This window comes from Dryobates pubescens, chromosome 36, assembly GCF_014839835.1.
Source record: "Dryobates pubescens isolate bDryPub1 chromosome 36, bDryPub1.pri, whole genome shotgun sequence".
Taxonomy (NCBI): Eukaryota; Metazoa; Chordata; class Aves; order Piciformes; family Picidae; genus Dryobates; species Dryobates pubescens.
Window position 1 is genome coordinate 1088012 of NC_071647.1, and position 17807 is coordinate 1105818.

General features: G+C 63.6%; 2 protein-coding genes across 2 annotated transcripts; both read right to left on the minus strand.

Annotated features, from left to right (window-relative positions):
* Positions 1-2071: 2071 nt before the first annotated feature.
* On the minus strand, positions 2072-7098 carry PSMD3 (proteasome 26S subunit, non-ATPase 3). Its single transcript, XM_054176804.1, has 12 exons — positions 6867-7098; positions 6025-6215; positions 5628-5765; positions 5325-5461; positions 4427-4617; positions 4188-4291; positions 3970-4084; positions 3510-3629; positions 3300-3403; positions 2718-2873; positions 2521-2571; positions 2072-2317 (listed from the first exon to the last, which is right to left on the minus strand). Exons 1-12 carry the CDS (start codon positions 7048-7050, stop codon positions 2240-2242), a joined length of 1569 nt encoding a protein of 522 aa, XP_054032779.1. The 5' UTR covers positions 7051-7098; the 3' UTR covers positions 2072-2239.
* A 1076-nt stretch (positions 7099-8174) lies between these two features.
* LOC104296157 (gasdermin-A) lies at positions 8175-12245 on the minus strand. Its single transcript, XM_054176601.1, has 8 exons — positions 12005-12245; positions 11671-11881; positions 11007-11172; positions 10838-10931; positions 10035-10153; positions 9545-9689; positions 8930-9003; positions 8175-8491 (listed from the first exon to the last, which is right to left on the minus strand). The coding sequence occupies exons 1-8, from the start codon at positions 12210-12212 to the stop codon at positions 8270-8272; spliced, it is 1239 nt and encodes a 412-aa protein (XP_054032576.1). The 5' UTR covers positions 12213-12245; the 3' UTR covers positions 8175-8269.
* Between the last annotated feature and the right edge of the window lie 5562 nt (positions 12246-17807).

A 17807-nucleotide genomic window follows, 5' to 3' on the forward strand; every position in this document is an offset into this window, starting at 1 on the left:
GCCAGGGTGAGAGCCTCTCCTGGCACCTGCCCAGGGCGACAGCTTCCTGGCTCAGCACCGTGGGGCCAGATCCTGCCCTGCTGGGTGCCAGAGGGCCAGGTCGTGCCCAGCATCCCTGTGTGCGGCGCTGAGCACCTGGCAGCATCGGGAGCCTGATCCCCACCCTGGCAAGGTGCCATCCTCCCCATGGCAAGGTGCCATCCCCACCTAGCCCTTCGGGGAAGTGGCTGCCAGGGCAGCCCCAGGCCTGGGGCCGGCTGCTCCCTGCCCCCCCGGCACTGCCGCTGGGAATGTTGGCTGTGGCTGCTTCCCGCAAGCACTTCCAGGAGGCTCTCTTGGGCCGGTGCCAGCTGGGTCAGCTCCTGCCCGGCACGGGGCTGGCCGCGGCTCAGGAGGCACCGGCTTGACCCACGGCCCCCGGGGCTGGGAGGGGACCAGGCGGGGGGACCCTGGGGGTGGTGCTCAGCCAGGGGTCTCGCTGCACTATTGACCCCTGGGGTCCAGCACCGCCCCCTGCGGGCCCTGGGCACAGGGGTGGGCACAGGGGTGGGCACAGGGACCCCCCAGCCTCGCACACCGCAGCAGGGCAGACCCAGGAGCCAGCGGGATGCAGCCTGTGGGGCACCAGCAGCAAGCCCCAGGAGCTGCTCCCCCTCGCCCCGGGGTGAGGAACCCTGCAGGCAGCTGAGGCCAATCCCTGGGCAGCGCAGGGCCAGGCCCAGCACCGGGCAGCTGTTAACCCTGAAGCCTAACGATGGCCTCCTCCCCAGCCCCTGGGGGCGCCCAGGGGTCTGCTCCCAGCCTGGCTGAAGGTCCTAGGCAGTGGACCGTGGGCCCCCCGCTCCCCCTGGTGCCCTTCCCGAGCGGGTGGGCAGGGAGGGGGCAGGGAGGGGGCTGGGAGGGGGCTGGGAGGGGGCAGGTCCGGGGTCCCTGGCTCCCGGAGGGCAGCTGCTGCCACCTCAGCCGCTTGGTGCTTTCTAGAGTCGGGGCGGGGGGAGGTGAATCAGCGCCCCGGCCCCTGCCGGCTTTCCAAGGAAGGAAGTGGTGACCTGAGCCGAAACCTCGTGGCTGCGGGGTGGGGGCGGTGGGGCCGGCCCGGCACAGCCCCCCCCCGGCGCTGGAGCTGCCCAGGCTGGCCCCCGGGACCGGCCCCAGGCCCCCACCCGCTGCGGTTGTGCCTCGTGGGCATCCTTCCCCTGCGCGAGGCGCGAGTGGGCGCCCCCGGCCCCCTCCCAGCGGCCGGGGGGGGGTCCCCAGCTCCGGATCCGGCGCCCCCGGGGGCTGGCTGCGCTTTCGCCTTCCCTGCTCCACGCCCCTGGAGCGGGGCCAGGCTGCGGCTGCCGGCATGGGGCAGCCCCACGCCCGACCCCCAGCCCCCCAGCCCCACGCCGTCCTGCCCGGGGGATTCCCACATTGCCCCAGAGAAGGCTCCCAGCTGCTCCCAGCTGCCGGCAGGACCCCCCCGGGCTGGCTGCCCCCAGCCCTCCCCTGCTGCCCCCAGCTCTGGCTGCAGAACACAGCAGGGCTGAGGCAGGAGCCACAGCTGGGCCCTGCTGGGGTGGGCACCCCTGGGTGCCCATCAGCTCATGCCTGAGGGCCTGGAGCACCCCCCCCACCCCCCTCCCCGTGCCCCCAGAGGCAGTCCCAGCCCCCCTGAGCTGCCAGCCCCAACCCCCCCCCGAGCCCCCAGAGCCAGGGCAGTGTTTTTCCAACTTTTATTTTAAAAGTCATAATTGAAGCTTAACAAAATTTGACCCCATTATTGTTGTGAGAGCTGGGGGGACCCTGGGGGGCCCTGCAGAGCTGAGCTCCTCTCTTCTTTCCACCCCCACCCCACCCCCAACCTCTCCTGGCCCTGCTTCCCCAGCAGCTCCCAGGCCCTGGGGCTCCTCGGCTGGGCTCAGCCAGCCCTGACCACAACAAACCTTAAAAGAATGGTGGTTGGGGGCGGGGGGAAGGGGGGGAAGGGGAGGAAAAAGAGGTTCCCAGCACGGGGGGAGGGGGCCAGGAGAGAGGGGCAGGTGGCTGCAGGCCCAGGGAACATTCCCCCCCCCCCGCCCCCCAGATGTCTCCCCCTCCCACAGGACAGACATGCAGGCTTTATAAAAGAAAGGTAGACAGAGGGTGGGGGAGGCCAGGGCTGGGCTGGGGGAGGCCAGGGCTGGGCTGGGGGAGGCTCCCCCCCCAGGCAGGATCTTCCCTAAGGACAAATAAAAACCGCTGGAGGCAGGCCAGGGGCTCAGGGGAAGCCATCATCATCATCCTCTGCCATCTCCTTGGCGAACTCCAGGTCCTGCTGCTCGCGCTCCCGGCGCTCCTGAGGGCACAGGCAAGGGGCTGCAGGGGGGCAGGGGGCAGCAGAGGGGCTGCAGCAGGGGGGGGGCTCTGTGTCCTGGTGCAGTACAGGGTGTCCCCCCACCCATGGCCGGGACGAGATGACCTTCAAGCTCCCTTCCAACCCAAACCCTGCTGTGGCTCCCTGCCCTTCCCCACAGGCTCTGGAGCCAGCTCAGGCCTCACCTCGGCAGACTCCAAGTCCTTGTTGTAAGATTTGGGTGGGAACCTCATGGCCTGGGAAGGAGAGAAGGGAAAACAGTGAGGAGGGAGGGGAGCGGAGGGTGGGCGGGGCGTGGGCGGAGCCGCGGGCAGGAGCCATGGGCGGGGCCGGGGGGGAGGAGCCGCGGGCTCCGCCCCGCCCGCGCAGCTGCTGGCCTCACCTTGACTGACATGTTGTGGATGTCGAGGCAGAAGGAGATGCGCTGGTGGAAGGCCAGCTGGGGCTCCCGCGTGGAGTAGATGTCAATCATCTCCTTGGACTGGACGTAGCCTTTCTCGTGGTTGATGCTGGCCTCGATCACACCGTCCCGGATGGCCTGCAAGCCCCAGGCCGCAGGCTCAGGGCGGCCCCTGCGTGCCCGGGGGTCCCTGCTGCGTGCCCGGGGTGCCCCCCCCTGCGTGCCCAGGGGTCCCTGCTGTGTGCCCGGGGTGCCCCCGCTGCGTGCCCGGGCCGGGGGCGCTGGGCTCAGCACACAGGAAGGGGAGCTGGGGCTGTGAGCACTCCCCTCCGGGGGGCACGGGCTGGGGGCAGGGCCAGGCTGGCCAGGGGGCTGTGCCCTGCCCAGCAGCTGACCTCAAAAGGTCTCTTCCCAACCTCCAACACTTCACCTGCGGGGGGGTGGCCGAATCCCCCCAGCCCCTTCCAAGGCTGCAGAGGGCCAGGGCCGGGCCCCTGCCCCGGGAGGGTTGGGCTGGGGGCGCTGGGAGGGCTCTGCCAGCTGCAGTGGCCCCCGGGGAGCTACCTTGGCCACGATGAACTCCGCGTCCTCAGGGCTGTCCAGCTGCAGCTTCTGGGCGATGTCGGCCAGGGAGATGCGGGAGTAGGAGAGGCTGATCATGCGCACACCTGGGGGGCGGCAGCAGTGTGCAGCCCCCCGGGACGGGCGGCCCCGGGGCTGCCCAGCCCCGGGGGCTGGCTGTGGGGAGGCCCCCAGGCGGCGGCAGGCTCCCACCTGTCTTGATGACGTTGTGCCTCAGGCGGATGATCAGGGTGTAGGTGCCGTCCGCCTGGAACTTGTCCCCGAACTGATCCAGGACCTGGTTGAACTTGGCCAGGTTGCCAGTCCTGACAGCTGCGGGGGGCAAGCGGCCCTCAGCCCTGCTGCAGCTCCCAGCGGCACACTGGGGAGTCAGTGGGGGGCAGGGCTGAGCCCCAGGCTCCTCTTGGCAGCTGCCTCCTCCCCAAGCAGGGCCTGCAGCTCAGCCCCACCAAGGGAGAGGAAAAACCTCCCTGGAGGGGGCTCAGGGCCAGGCTGGATGAGGCCTGGAGCAGCCCGGGCTGCTGGGAGGGGTCCCTGCCCATGGCTGATCTTGAAGGTCCCTTCCAAGCCATCCTCTGAATGGATCCATGACACACCACCCCCCCCAGGGGTGCCCTGCAGCAGGGGGTGCTGGGCAGGGGCAGGCTCCTACCCTGGGTCAGGAGGAAGTAGGGCATCAGGGAGCGCTTGAGCGAGGGCTGCCGGAACTGCAGCCGGTCCGGGATCTCCCCCAGCAGCAGCTCCACCACGATCAGCAGCTTGTGCACCTGGGGAGGAAAGGCAGCACCGGGCCCCAGTGAGCCCCAGCGAGCCCCAGGGCCAAGCAGCTTCCCTGGGGGGCACCCGAGCCCCCAGGCTGCCCCTGCTCACCGTCTGCTTGAAGCCAACGGCGGTGTGCTGCGGGGCCTTGCGCAGGGCGTTGGTCATGGTCCTGCGCGCCTCGGAGTACTCCAGCTGGATGGCCTTGATGCGCCCTGCGCTCACAGGGGGGGCAGAAGGTGGCTGAACCCAGCCAGGCCAAGCCTCCCTGGGCCTTCAAGTCCTGCCTGCAAGGCCTGCCAGGGGCTCCCTGCAGCCCCAGAGCGCTGCGCCAAGCTGCCGGCGCTCACCTGTGTAGTAGAGGTACCGAGCCCACTCGTTGTTGTTGGCCTGCTCAGGGAACACAGACTTGGAGACCAACTTCTCTGCTTGGTCATAGAGGTTGTAGTGGAGATAGTTCCTGAGCAGCAGGTTCAGGAGGGTGGCCTGGCCGTCGGCGTCGTGCCGCAGCGTGGCCGTGCGGAGCCGGGCGTGCAGGAAGCTGCCAGGGAGGGACACAGGCAGGGGCAGGGCTGCAGCAGGAGCAGTGTGGCCAGCAGGGCAGGGAGGGGATGCTCCCCCTCTGCTCTGCTGAGACCCCCTCCTGGAGTACTGCATCCAGTCCTGGAGCCTCTGTTCCAGGAAGGAGCTGGAGGTGCTGGGAGGTGTCCAGAGCAGGGCCACGAGGAGGAGCAGAGGGCTGGAGCTGCTCTGCTCTGAGCACAGACTGAGGGAGTTGGAGCTGGTCAGGATGGGGAAGAGGAGGCACCCAGGAGACCTTCTTGTGGCCTTCCAGGATCTGAAGGGGGCTCCAAGAAAGCTGGGGAGGGACTTTGGAGGGTGTCAGGGAGGGACAGGACTGGGGGAGAATGGAGCCAAGCTAGAAGTGGGGAGATTGAGATTGGATGTTAGGAAGAAGCTCTTCCCCATGAGGGTGGTGAGAGCCTGGCACAGGCTGCCCAGGGAGGTGGTGGAAGCCTCCTGCCTGGAGGTGTTTGCGGCCAGGCTGGAGGTGGCTGTGAGCAGCCTGCTGTGGTGTGAGGTGTCCCTGCCCATGGCAGGGGGCTTGGAGCTGGCTGAGCCTTGAGGTCCCTTCCAACCCTGAGAATTCTATGCTAGCACATCAGGGAGGGGGAGAGGACCTGCCCTGCCTGCTGGGGCACACAGGGTCGAGCTGAGGGAGGGCCCAGGAGCCAGGGCCCAGCCTACCTCCTGACCACGTCGAGCTTGTTGAGGAACTCGTAGATGCGGGAGTGGTAGTAGTAGCACTTTGCCACCACCAGGTCGAGGGCCCGGCGGTTCTGGGAGCTGATCTTCTGCATCAGGTCGTCAGAGACTTTCTGAGCCTGCCAGAGGGGCAAAAGGGTTCAGAGCAGAGGAGGAAACTGCTGCCCAGCGAGGGCAGCCAGGCTGCCGACAGCCGAAGGCAAGGGGAGGCCGCAGGCCCCCAGCGCCCTGCCTGGCACAGGAGCAGCAGGTGGAGAGCTCAGCTGGCAGCTCAGGGCACCTCACCTCCGGGTACCGCTTGCTGTTCATCAGGTAGATGACCAGGAGCAGCTGCAGGTAGGTCTCCACCTCTGGCAAGAGAGGGGCTGAGGCTGCCTTCCCCGTCCGGGGGCGAAACTGCAGCTCAGCTTCTGTGTCCATGGCCTGGGGGCGAGAGAGATGTGCTGGAGCCCCCCCCCCAGCCCGGCCCCAGCCACACCTCTGCTTGAGGTGTGACAACAGAGCCAGCCCAGGCTGCTGGCACTACAGGCACCCCACTGCCAAGAGCTGCAGTGCCACACACAGCCCTGAGCAGCTTGGGTGTCCCCCAGCCCCTGCACAGCAGCGCTCTGGAGGCTCCACGGGGCAGGAGGAGAGTCCCCCCGGCAGCTGGCCAGCTCTGCCTACCCTCTCGTCTCCATACCTCCTCCAGGAAGGCCAGGAGGAAGTCCCTCAGGGTGGTGTTGGAGGTGAAGAAGCCATTGATGGCCTTGTGCAGCACGTTGGAGTTGAGGCGGCGCGAGGTGGAGGGCAGCGCCCGCAGCGCCCGCAGCACGTAGCGAGGCTCCTTCCCTGCCACAGCCTTCTCCAGCTGCTTCACATGCTCCTTGATGTCTGCAGCGGCACAGGGCAGGGGCCATCAGCAGCTGCCTGCCCGCGGCAGCAGCGCCACGGCGCTGGGATCCCTCCAGCTGCTCTGCCCTGCCGCTGCCTGCTCCTGCCGCCTGCTCGGGGGGCTGCGTCCTAAGCGCCCTGCTCAGAGGAAGGGGCTGGAGAAAACCCCCTCCAGAGGTCACTTCCTCCCCTGCAGGGCCCACCAGAGGGTGTCTGCAGTTCCCCCTGCCCCTCACTGGGACCCTCCAGAGGCTGCCCCAAACACGCAGCTCACAACCTCCCTTCTCTCAAAGCGAGCTCCAACTCCCCCCTTCCAACACCCATTCCAGTATTCCCCCTCAACAGGCAGCTCCATGCTACCCTTTCTCTACAGAGACCCCCTCCCCCCCACACTCCGGGGCTCCCTTGGCTCCCCTGTTTCCCAGACCCTCTCCTACAGAGACCTCTCCCGGAGACCCCCCCGGGCCGGTCTGGGTCCCGCTCTCCGCCATGAGCCCTCAGCAGATCCTCGCCACCTCCCGTCCCAGAGACTCCTCTCCGGGCTCCCCCATCTCGCACCTCCACCCCACAGACCCCTCCCCGCTACCTCCCACCACAGGGACCCCTCTCCGGTGCCCTCCCATTCCCTTCCACCGCCCCCCCCCTCCTCACCCTCCAACGTGATGGCGTCAAGCTCTCTCTGCGGCTGCTTTTCCCCAGCCGTTTCGGCCGCCGCCGTCGTCGTCGTCGCCGCCGCCTCCTCCTGCATCTCTACGTCGGGAGGTGCCGGCGGCGGCCCCTCGGGGGGAGCCTTGGCCTTGTCGCCGCGGCGGCGGGAGGCGCCGTCCTGCTTCATGGCCGGGGCGCGCCGGGCCGGCCGTGACACTGCAACAAGCGCGGGGCACGCCGGGACTGCAGGCACGACCAGCCGCGCCCGGCCGGCCGGCCTCGCCGCCAGGCCCGCGCAGTCGAGCGCCGAGCGAACCGCAACCTGTCGGCTCCTCCCGCCGCGCCCGCTCGGGTATTTCCGTCAGGCTCTCGGGCGTTTCCGACAGGCGCTCAGGGATTTCCGCCCGCCGCTCGGCGCTTCCCGCCCGGCCTCGCGTGGCGCATGCGCAGTCGCTTCCCGCCCGGCCTCGCGTGGCGCATGCGCAGTCGCTTCCCGCCCGCCGCGCTCGGCCGAGGTGCGAGGCCCTGGCGCTAGGCCCTGGCGCTGCGCCGGGCCCCGGCCCCGGCCCCGGCCCCCGGCCCCGCCGCCTGTGGGGGGCCCCGGCCCGAGCGCCTCTGGGCTGCCCTCACTGCTGGGGCACAGCACGGCCAGGGCCCTCGTCCTGACGGTGCCCCCCGGAGCCATTGGTGAGTGGCCAGCTGAGCAGCGCTGCCCCTTGCCAAGGGGGCGCTGGGGGCCTCGGGCCTGAGAGGATCCGGGACTGGAGCCCAGGGGGCGCTGGGGCCTCCAGGCAGCACTGAGGGCCTGGTTAAACATGAGAACGTGCTGGGTAAGAAACGCTTCTCTTTATTCACAGGGCAGTCATGGAGGTGTTTGTCAGCTCACCCTGAGGCGTGGCACGTCCCTCCCTCCCCGGGGGCTGTGTTAGTGTGTGCTGGAGATGCCCTGTGCCTCACAGAGGCTCCTGGGAGCCCTCAGACTTCTGCCAGTCAGCAGCTTCCTGAGCCCCAGGTGAGTGGCAGAGGGGAGCAGGCCGAGGGCATCCCTGCTGATGGATTTCTTTGTGCCCTGTTGAGCCCTGGAGCAGCTCTGTGCTGATGCTTGTGAGCAGATCCAGGCTCACACAGTCCCCAGCCTGCCAGCTGCACTCTCTTTGGGCTGCTGGCTGAGTGAATGCCACTCTGCATTCACACAGGGGGAGAGAAAACTCAGGTTTGGTTTCTATCCTCTGCCTTCCCTAAGGAGCTGTCTTGCCTCAAGTCTGTTTCCCTCACTCATTACAAAGCAGCACTGGGCACGAGCAAGGAGGCTGTCACCTGGGGAGGGGTAAAGAGTAGAGAAACTGGATTGCAGTCAGAGGCTTTCAGCTGTGCTGGTGGCCTTTAAATCAGGCCACAGCCTGGGCTCAGTTGCTCAGGAAGTCAAGGACAGAGAGAGATGCATACAGGGCTGCCACAGCTGGGAAGGCTTTTTCTGGCAAGACAGCAGAGCCATCCTCCTGGAGTGCCACCCCACTCTTCTCAGCCATGGCTGTGAGCAGTGCTTGTTCCTCCTGGGAGAAGGAGCTCAAGAAGTTGGCCATGTTGAAAGGCCTCCACGTCCCCTCCTGTGCCAGGGTGCCTGAAACCTTCCCAGCAAGAAGAAGCAAAGCCAAGTCAGTGTCTTAATGCTCCCAGCTGTGGAAGGCATTAAAGAAATGACCTCTTGGACTTGGGAGGTGCTTCAGTGGCTTTGCAAGTGCATCAAACAGTCCACACTTCTATGTGGGACTTCTCTCCCTGAAGGCTTATTGTGCTCCTGTGCATCCTCTTCCCAGTTTCTGGTGGATTTGGTGTGTCCAGAAGTCACAGAATGGTTTGGGTTGGAGGGAAGATCAGAAGATCATCCAAGTCCAACCCCCCTGCTATGGGCAGGGACACCTCCTACTCAAACAGGGTGCTCAAGGCCTCCTCCAGCCTGGCCTTGAACCCTTCCACTACCTTCAACACCACCTAAATGTTGCTTTACTTGGCATCCCACCCCCCTGCCCCCTCAGTGTGAGCCCCAGTGATGTGTGCTCCCTCACCATCTCGAGCTGCTGGGACACCATCTCCTTGTCCAAGGACTCCAGCAGCAGCAGCAGCTGATCCTCTGTGAGCTCTGTGAAATGAAACCAGCTTTGGACCAGAGGAACTCTCCAGTGTCCCAGGGGCAGCTGGTGGGATGTGAGAGCTGCCCACTGCCTGACTCACAGGGAACAGCTGCTTGGTCAGAAGTTCTTCAGAGGGCCCAGTGCAGGCTGAGGGGAGGATCAGTCCCCCCCTGCCCTGGTGCAGGAGGTTATTCCCCACCCCCAGGAGCAGGGCCCTGCCCTTGGCCTCACTGAGCTTGGTGTGGTCCCTCTCAACCCTGCAGCCTGCCCAGGGCACAGCCTGGTGGGCTGGCAGCCACTCCTCCCACTTCACACCATCAGCAGACTGGCTGAGGCTCCACTCTGTCCCTTCAGCAGGTCACTGATGCTGCTGCACAAGGCTGGACCCAGTCCTGACCCCTGGGGAGCACTGAACTGCCCTTCCCTCCCCCCATCTCTGTCACTCCTCTGCCAGTGCCTCATGCTCCTGAAGCTGCCTTACTCTGCCAGCCCTGTTGGTGGGAATCTTCCTGCTGGAGTTCTGTGCTCAAGGGACAGGGCCAACCTTACCTTCCAAAGCATCCAGAGTGTAGGCAAGGGCTGCTGCCAGCCTGGGCTGTCCTGAGGGGTGCTGGAAGATGCTCAGCAGCTCCTCTAAGTCTGAGCTTGCTGTTTGCAGCACACTGCTGTCAGCTCCACCAAGAACTGCATCCATCTAGGGGGGTAAGAAAGAAGTGTCAGGATTCCAGAGGAGAGGCTGCTGCTGGTCCCTTCTGGGCATGGAGTCTGTGGTTCCCCTTCCTCAGGTGCTCCTTTGGCTGCCAGGGAGGCTTTGGCAGCCACAGCAGCTCCAGTCAGAGCATCAAATGGAAGTGGCTTTGACCTCCAGGTCCATCTGCTGGGCTCTGTCCTGGGCACCTTCTTCTCTGTGTGGTGCTGGAGACCAGAGAGATGTGGCCAGGGGAGGAATCTGGGGCTGCTGTGGCACAGGAGAGGAGACTCCCTGGGCAGGAGCAGGGATGCCTCTGCAGCTCCTGGCAGTAAAGAGAACCTGACTTACCTTGTGGCTCAGCTCCTCAAAGAGCTTCCTGTCTCTCATCACAGCTTTGATGGCCTTCAGAAATATGGCAGGCAGATGAGGAGCCACTGGCAGGAGAGCTCCACAGCTCCTTTGGACTTCTGCCTTCAGGTCCTCAAATCTTCCTGCTGCTGGAGCTGAACAGCAGGAGGAGTCCAAGCATCAGCCTGGGCTGAGTGGCCCCAGGAGGAGCTCTCTCAGCCTAGGTTCTGGAGCATACCAAGAGCAAAGTGGAGGTCAGGGCAGGATGGTTGTCCTTCCTCAGGTGTCAGCCAGTGCTCTGCATCAGACACACAGCCCTGGGTGCTTGGGATGGCTCTGAAAGGTGTTTTTGTCCTCCTGGGAGAGTGCTGCCTGGTGTGGTCCTGAGCTGATCCTGTGCTGTCAGACACAAACGTGGAGGCCTTTCCTCCTGGGACATACTTCAGGTCTGCAGGGAGAGCAGGAGGGCACTGCTGACCAAGGACACCTCACAGAATGCAGCAGGCTGGGAGGGGGCCTCCAAGGTATGCCCAGCCCCCCTGCAGTGACATCTCCCAGCAAGGCCAGAGCAGGGTCACCTGCAGACAGAGGTGCAGCCCCCAGCCCCTCCCTGGGCAGCCTGTTCCAGCCCCAGACCACTCCAGCGGCAAAGAGAGGTTTCCTCATCTCCAGCCTGACCCTCCCCTGGTGCTTTCAGGCCACTTCCTCTCCTCCTGTCCCCTGGCACTGCATGCAGAAGGCCTCAGGGTGGCCATGAGCCTGGGGGAGGCCTCACAATGTGTTCCCCCCGCCGGGGCACTCACTCCACGGGCCGCCGGCGATGGCCAGCTGGATGGCCTTGAAAGCCAGGGTGCAGCCCTTGGGGATGGTGATGCTTTGCTTGCTCTCCCAGGTGCCCTGCAGAAGGACAGCGATGCTGTTGCCAGGGCTGGGTGCCAGGAGGGCACCACTGAGCCCGGGGAGGAGGCAAACCTTGGCACAGAACTTGGCGTAGAGCTGGGCCAGGAGGCTGCCCTGGGCCGCGGCGGACTCCTCGCAGTTGGCCTCCTCCGAGGTCTCTATGGACTCATGGACCACATACAGGTCCTGGCCTGCTCTCTGCAGCTGCTGGATGAAGGAGTGCTGCATGTTCACCTTCCTGGAAGGGAGAAGGGTGCAGTGTGCTGGCTCTGAGTTCTGACCCCTGAGGCTGCTTCTTGCTTGTGTCCTTCCTGCTGGTACAGCCCAGGATGTGGCCAGGCTCACCCAGCCCAACCTGTGACCCAGCCCTGCAAGGTCACCACTAAGCCATGGCCCTGAGCAATAAATACCACAGCAGTAGGGGCTTTGGGGGGAGGGGGCAGAAAATGGGCTGTGATTCTCCTGTCCTTCCCCCCCCTGCCCCAGCAGGGCTCCCCCAGCAGCCTGCCCAGCAGCACAGTGCCCAGGGGGTGTTGGGAGCTCTCCACAGCCTCTCTGGGCAGCCTGCTCCAGGCCTCCAGCAGCCTCACACCAAACTACTTTCTCCTCCTGCTCAGATGGAGCCCCCTGGGCTTTGTGCCCCTTGCCCTCTTGTTGTTGGACTCTCAGGTTGGCTGTTGGGGAGCCATGGAGCTGGCCTGGGCTGCAGCAGGGGGCACAGGGGGCTCTGCCTTACCTTTCTGCTTTCACTGCCTCCAGCTGTGGCACTGGGATGTGGTTCTTCTGCAGCTTGATGGTCCACCCTTTGGAGGAGGAGGCAGCTCCTCTGATCTCCATGTTGGTGGAGTCAATGTTGATGTTCAGGCTCCCATCCACCTTGTCACTGGTGGTTCTTTGGACTGTGAACTGCTGGGAGCCCTGACCAGCTCCACTGGGGAGCAGGGACCCTGCAACAGTGCCCTGGGTTAGCTCAAGCTGCACAGGACCCCGTGGTGGAAGGTGAGGCCCAAGTGACCCAGAGAGAGGGCTGTGGCTGGGGAGGTGGTGGCCCCTGAGGCCTCTACCTGAGCTGTTGTCAGCTCCTGCAGGCAGCAGCACATCCTCCAGCCTGTACCAGGTCTGTTTGTAGCAGGGGGATGGCTGGAACATGGCTTTCCTTTTTCTCCTCACCAGGCAGAGGGGTTGGAAGTGCTCCTGGTCCAAGATGCTGCGAACTGGGACCAGGTCTCCCCCTGGATCCATCTGGTTCACTATGGACTGGGTGACCTTCTTAAACATCCTGCTGGGGCTGCCTGTGCCTTAGGGAAAGAGGCTGAGAGAAGCAAAATGACTTCATTATGATCCTAAGGTTGGAGCAAGAGGCATGAGTGAGGGAGAGCTTGTCCAGGTGGAGAGTGACCTCCCCAGAGGCCCCAGCAGCACAAGGCCTGACCTGGAGAGGCTGCAGGGCTGCAGCTAAGGGAATTCCCTAAGGGCAGGTGGAAATTTCTGCATCTGGGGAGGAGCAGCCCCAGGGCTCAGTGCAGGCTGGGGGCTGAGAGCAGCTCTGGACAGCAGGATGCCCAGGAGCCAGCAGTGTGCCCTGGGGGCCAAGGCCATCCTGGGGTGCATCAGGAGGAGTGTGGGCAGCAGGCTGAAGGAGGTTCTCCTGATCCTCTGCTCTGCCCTGGTGAGGCCACATCTGGAGTCCTGGGGCCAGTTCTGGGCTCCCCAGGTCAAGAAGGACCTCAGGGAAGTGCTGGAGGGGGGACAGGAGCAGCTCTGGGCTGAGGAGAGGCCCTGGGCTGAGGAGAGGCTCTGGGCTGAGAGGCTCTGGGCTGAGGAGAGGCTCTGGGCTGAGAGGCTCTGCCAGGGACACCTTGCTCTGGTGGAGGTTTAAAACCCAAACAGCTTGAGCAGCTTCTTGCTGGTTTCTGCTGCTCCCTCCCTTCCTGTGCCCTTGCCCCTGGCAGGCAGGAGGGCATTTTGGACTCACTTGGAGCTGACTTTGTCCAGGCCTTGCTGAAGGGAAGTGAAACTGCTGAGGCTGAGCAGTGGGTGGTGGGAGGAAGTGAGAAAGTTTATTCCATGACAGACTTCTCCCCCAAGCCCACCCCCAGCTGGGCTCTGGGAGTGTCCTGGTGGGCTCTGCCTGTGTCCCCTGCAGGGCAGAGCAGGCTCTGGAAGAAGAGGAAAGCAAACTGCAGTTGGGATTCCTCCTGTGGCTCTGTTTGTGCCCCAGCAGCTCAGGTTTGCTGCTCCTTTGGGAGCTGTGCTGGGGAGCTTGGAGCTGCAGGTGAAGAACCTTCCTGAGCTGAACTGTGGGGGAGGAAAGACTGCAGCTCTGCACCCTCCTCCCCCAGCTCTGGCCACAGAGGAGGTGCTGAGCCCAGCCCCGCGGCGTGGAGGGGCTGGGAGGGAGCCCTGGAGCTCAGCCACTCCAACCCCTGCCCCAGCAGGGCTCCCACAGCAGCCTGCCCAGGGCCACAGTGCCCAGGGGGGTGGAAGCTCCACACCAGGAGACTCCACAACCTCTCTGGGCAGCCTGCTCCCCATTTGGGCTCAGAGGAGCAGGCAGGGCAGCATCTCCTCTCTCCCTGAAGCTCCCCAGCAGTCTGACTCGGTCTGACCCTTGCAGGGGCAGCCCCAGCCCAGGGCATGCTGCGGGCAGCAGAGCTGCAGGGGGAGCAGGATCCTGCCAGCAGCACCTCCAGGACTCACTCTGGGGGAAGACTTCCAAAAGAGAGAAACCTCCCCCCAGAACGCCTTGCAGCCCCCCTGCTCCCACCTCTCATTGCCTCCCAGCAGCTCCTGGGGCTGTACTTGCCTGTGTGCAGTGCCTGGGCTCCCCTGGGCGCCGGCACAGGGCTCGGTGCAGCTCCGTGCTCCGCAGGGAGGTGGCCTCGGAGCGGCGCCGGCCGGGAGGTGCTCTCTGCCCGGCCCCTGCCGCCGGAAGCGGCTGCGGGAGGCAGAGCCTGGCGCAGCTCTGCTCGCCCCGGGGTGGCTGTCGCTGCCCTGTGGCAGGGGAGGGGGGAGCTGGCAGGGCTGGCTGCCTTCAGCCGGGGCCTTCCTGCCCCCTGGGTTTCGCTTTCCTTCAGTGGTGCCCGGGGGCACAAACTGCAGCCCAGGAGCTTCCAGCTGGGCAGGAGGAGAAGCTGCTTCTGTGTGAGGGGATGGAGGCTCCAGCAGCCTTCAGGTCAAGAAGCTCCTCCTCACCTTCAGATGGAGCCTCTCATGTGCCACTTTGTTTGCCCAGGCCCGGCCCCCTCCTACTCCTGCCACCCACCCTTGAAGTATTGATCAGTTCCCCCCCCTCAGGCTGCTCTTCTTTAGCCTCCCCTGACCTTTGAGGTCTTTTCCAGCCTTCTTGATTCCATGATTCCACCTCTCCCACCCTCTCCTCCTCCCAGAGCTGCTCCCATCCCCTCAGCCTCCTTGTGCAGCCCTTCTGCAGCTTGCTTTTGCCAGCAGGGAGCAGCCCCCGGGGGAAGGCAGAGGCCTCACAGAGTTTGTACATGAATACTTTATTAGTTCTCTCTTAGAATACTGTACAAAGGAGTAATAAAAATATTCACACTTCTCTTGTAGAAAGTTCTCTAGGTGAGACTTCTGCAGACACAGCAAAAGAAGGGCTGCTGGGGGGAGGGGGAACCAAACCAGAACACCAACCAAGCAAGCCTCAAACTCTGCACACCCTCAGAACCTCCCACTGATAATAATGGCAATAAAAAGAGGGCAGCAAACCCAAATACCCCAAACAAAAACCCCAGCTCAGGTCAGCTCCAGCACTGCTGCCTGCTCCAGAGAGGCTTTAGGCCCAAGAGAAAGGGCACCCAAGAGCCCCCCTCAGAAATATGAATGTGTCAACAGAAGATAAGCAGCTGCTGGCTCCCCTCCAAGGGGCCAGCTCTGTGGTGCCATTAAAAACAAACTCACTCCAGAATGGTTAAATAAAAACCCACCCCAGAAGTACCCAGGAGTGGAGCAGCCTCAGCCCTCAGCCTTCTGCTCTGCTCTGCTTGAAGGCTTTCTGCTGGGGTTTGGTTGTTTTCCTGGCTGGCATCCTGCTGGCTCTGGGGAAGGGATCAGGGGCAGGAGCCCTGCTTTGGGGGCATCAGGCTGCCAGGGCTCCACTCTGTCCTGGCTTTCCTGCTCTGGCAGTGGCTTGGAAGAGGCTTTGCCCAGGAGAGTGTGGGGCAGAGGGATGGCTTCTGCCAGTGCCTGTGAGCAGCTCCAGTGGTGCTTTGCAGAAGCTTTTCTCCTCCCTCAGCACTCCTGGCAGGACAATAGAGCAAAGCCTTTTCAGTGCCCTCCCCACCCACTGATTGTTTCTTGCTCCCAGGATGGAGCCCACCTCTAATTCTCCTCCTGGTGTTGCTCACAGTTGGAGAGGAAAACCTCTGAGGTGTGATCCAAAATCAGTGACAGCCAACTGTCTCCTTCCCACAGGCACCCAGAGAAGCTTCCAGAGCCCCAGAGAAGGGCTGAGCAGTCTCTGCTCATGCTCTGCCTCTCCCTGCTGAGGATCTCCCTCACACCACTGCAGGCCCACATCTGGGCCCCCTCCTCCTGCCCCTGGTGTCCTGCTGGCCCTTCTCAGGAGTGAGGTACCCCAGGAGGGTGCTGTGGCTGCACTCTGGGCCAGCTCAGCCTTCCAGTGCTGAACTCACTTCCACCTGCATTTAACAAACCCAAACCAGGACACTCAGCACTGCCTGCTCCTTCCACACCACCACAGGCAGCTGGGAACTGAGCTGAGACCTCCCAGCCTCTGGGACACCAAACCCACACTGAGAGCAGCAGCACCCAGCAGCCAGAGCTGCCTCAGGTCCTCCTCCCAAGCAGCAGCTGTGGTTTAAGGATCATTATCTGGGGGCTCTTGGCTGCTTTTGAGTAGTTCTGATGCTGACCTCAAAGATGGGATCCCAGGGGGAGGGGAGGTCCTGGGGGGGGGGAGGTGCCATTGCCATCAGCCCCAGAGTTGCTCAGGTAATTGTTAACCTTCTGGAGCTGTCAGCCTCCATCCTTAACACAGAACCTTCCTTCACCTCTCCCTCTCCTCTCCCAACTTCTCCCCCTCTTCATTTAGGTTTCCCTTGATTGGATGAACCTTTGTGACTCTGAGTTCAGCCCTGGTGGCAAAGCTGTGTTGCAGTCTTGTCCTCTGCCATGGGACCCCCAGCTGTCTGGTGGCTCTGTGTCATCATTTCAGTGTGAATAAGCTACAGCAGAAAAGCTTCCTGTTAGAATTAAGGCTTTGCCTAACAGCTTTGAGCCCTCCAGGCTTTGCAGCCTGCCCTGTTGGGGCCATTTCTGGTCCTGGTCTGCTTTACAGCTGCTCTCTGATTCAGCCAAGCAGGATCAGGTGTCCCCAGTGTCAGTTAACAGCACAGAGAGAAACCAAACCCAAACCCCAGACATCCTCCAACCCCCAGCTCAGGCTTTGGAGGAAGCTGGGAAGTGCTGGACTCCATGGGGCTGAGCTGGCCTTGGCCTTCAGCTCCCACTGAAAACACCAAAGCTGCTCTGAGTGCAAGGGATCAGCACTGTGCCTCTGCCTCTGCAGGAGGGATGGTTCCAGGCACAGCAGCAGCTCTCTCTTGCAGCAGGGTTTGGCTTCCCCCTCCTCTCCTGCCCACATCAATCTCTGTCCCCAGGGCTCCGCCTGGGAGGGCAGCACTCTGGGGACTGACTCTGTCCCTGTCCAAGCTGATTGCTGAAGTATCTCTGCTCTGAAAACAAGAGAAACTTATTGCCAAAGTCATTGTCCAGTAGCCCAAAGGCTGCCTCAGCTTCAGGGCACCTAGACCCTGAACTCAGCAGCAGTCCTTGTGTGGTGCTGGCAAGGTTTAACCTCCCCACACCCAGCAAGCAAACTGTCAGAGCCCCTTGCTGGGCACAGCCTCAGCAGCCAGCCAGACTCCTTGCTGCCTTCTCCCCCTTTCTGGTTTGGGTTGCCCCTTTTCCCAGCAGTTACTCTGACTCTCTGCCTTCCAGCAGCCCTCTGAGGTGTGCTGAGCCCTGCAGCAGCCCCTGGGGAGCCTGAGCTCACCGGGAAGGACACCTGGAGCAGCGCAAGATCCACACAGCCCTCACCTGCCCCCACCCATGGCCTGTGCTCAGACCAGCAAAGCAACTCAGCAACGGCCCCCTGCGGCCTCTAGAGCTAGAAGGGGCTAATGCAGGACCAAAACCCCAGCCCCTGGGAGGTGTCTCTGCCCAAGGAAGACGATGGAAGCGCTAAGACAACAAAGCCACAGCTGGCATGAGGAGGAACAGCAGGAAGCTGCCTCAGCCAGGAGAGCTGAACCTGCTTTATTCAGGTGGTAATTTCAGGGGGTGGGGAAGGGCTGAATTGTGTTCCTAGAGTAAAAGAATCTCTGCTTGGGAGCTCAGCCTGGCGCTGCTCCCCCCTCAGGGCTGCTGCTGCTGCAGGGTTTGTGCGTGGAGCCCAGCGACAGGCTCCAGGGGGCACCAAAACAATGGAGCCTGGAGCCAGAGTGAAGCCCACTGGCAAGTGCCAGGAACATGCAGGCAGACTGAAGCAACCAAGGAGCTGGACTGAGGAGGGGGGGAAAAAAAAAACCCCAACCCCTCAGTTACAGTCCCTGAGCCTTCAGGGCCTCCCCTGCTCCACGTCCCGAGGAGCTCGGTGGTGGTTGTGGTCGATCACCAAACACAACCTGCAGCCCTTAACCCAAGCACTGCACTGCTTGGAGTGTGCTTAAAAAACAACACAACAATGAGGGGGTTGGGGGTGGGGAGCAAGGTTTTGCCCCAGAAATCTGGGTGCAAGCTGAAAAGGAGGAGGAGGATGTCCTGGGCTGTGCTCCCCTCCTTCCCGAGCCCCATGAGCGGCACCGTCGGGAGCCGAAAGCTTTGCCCAGCCGCAGG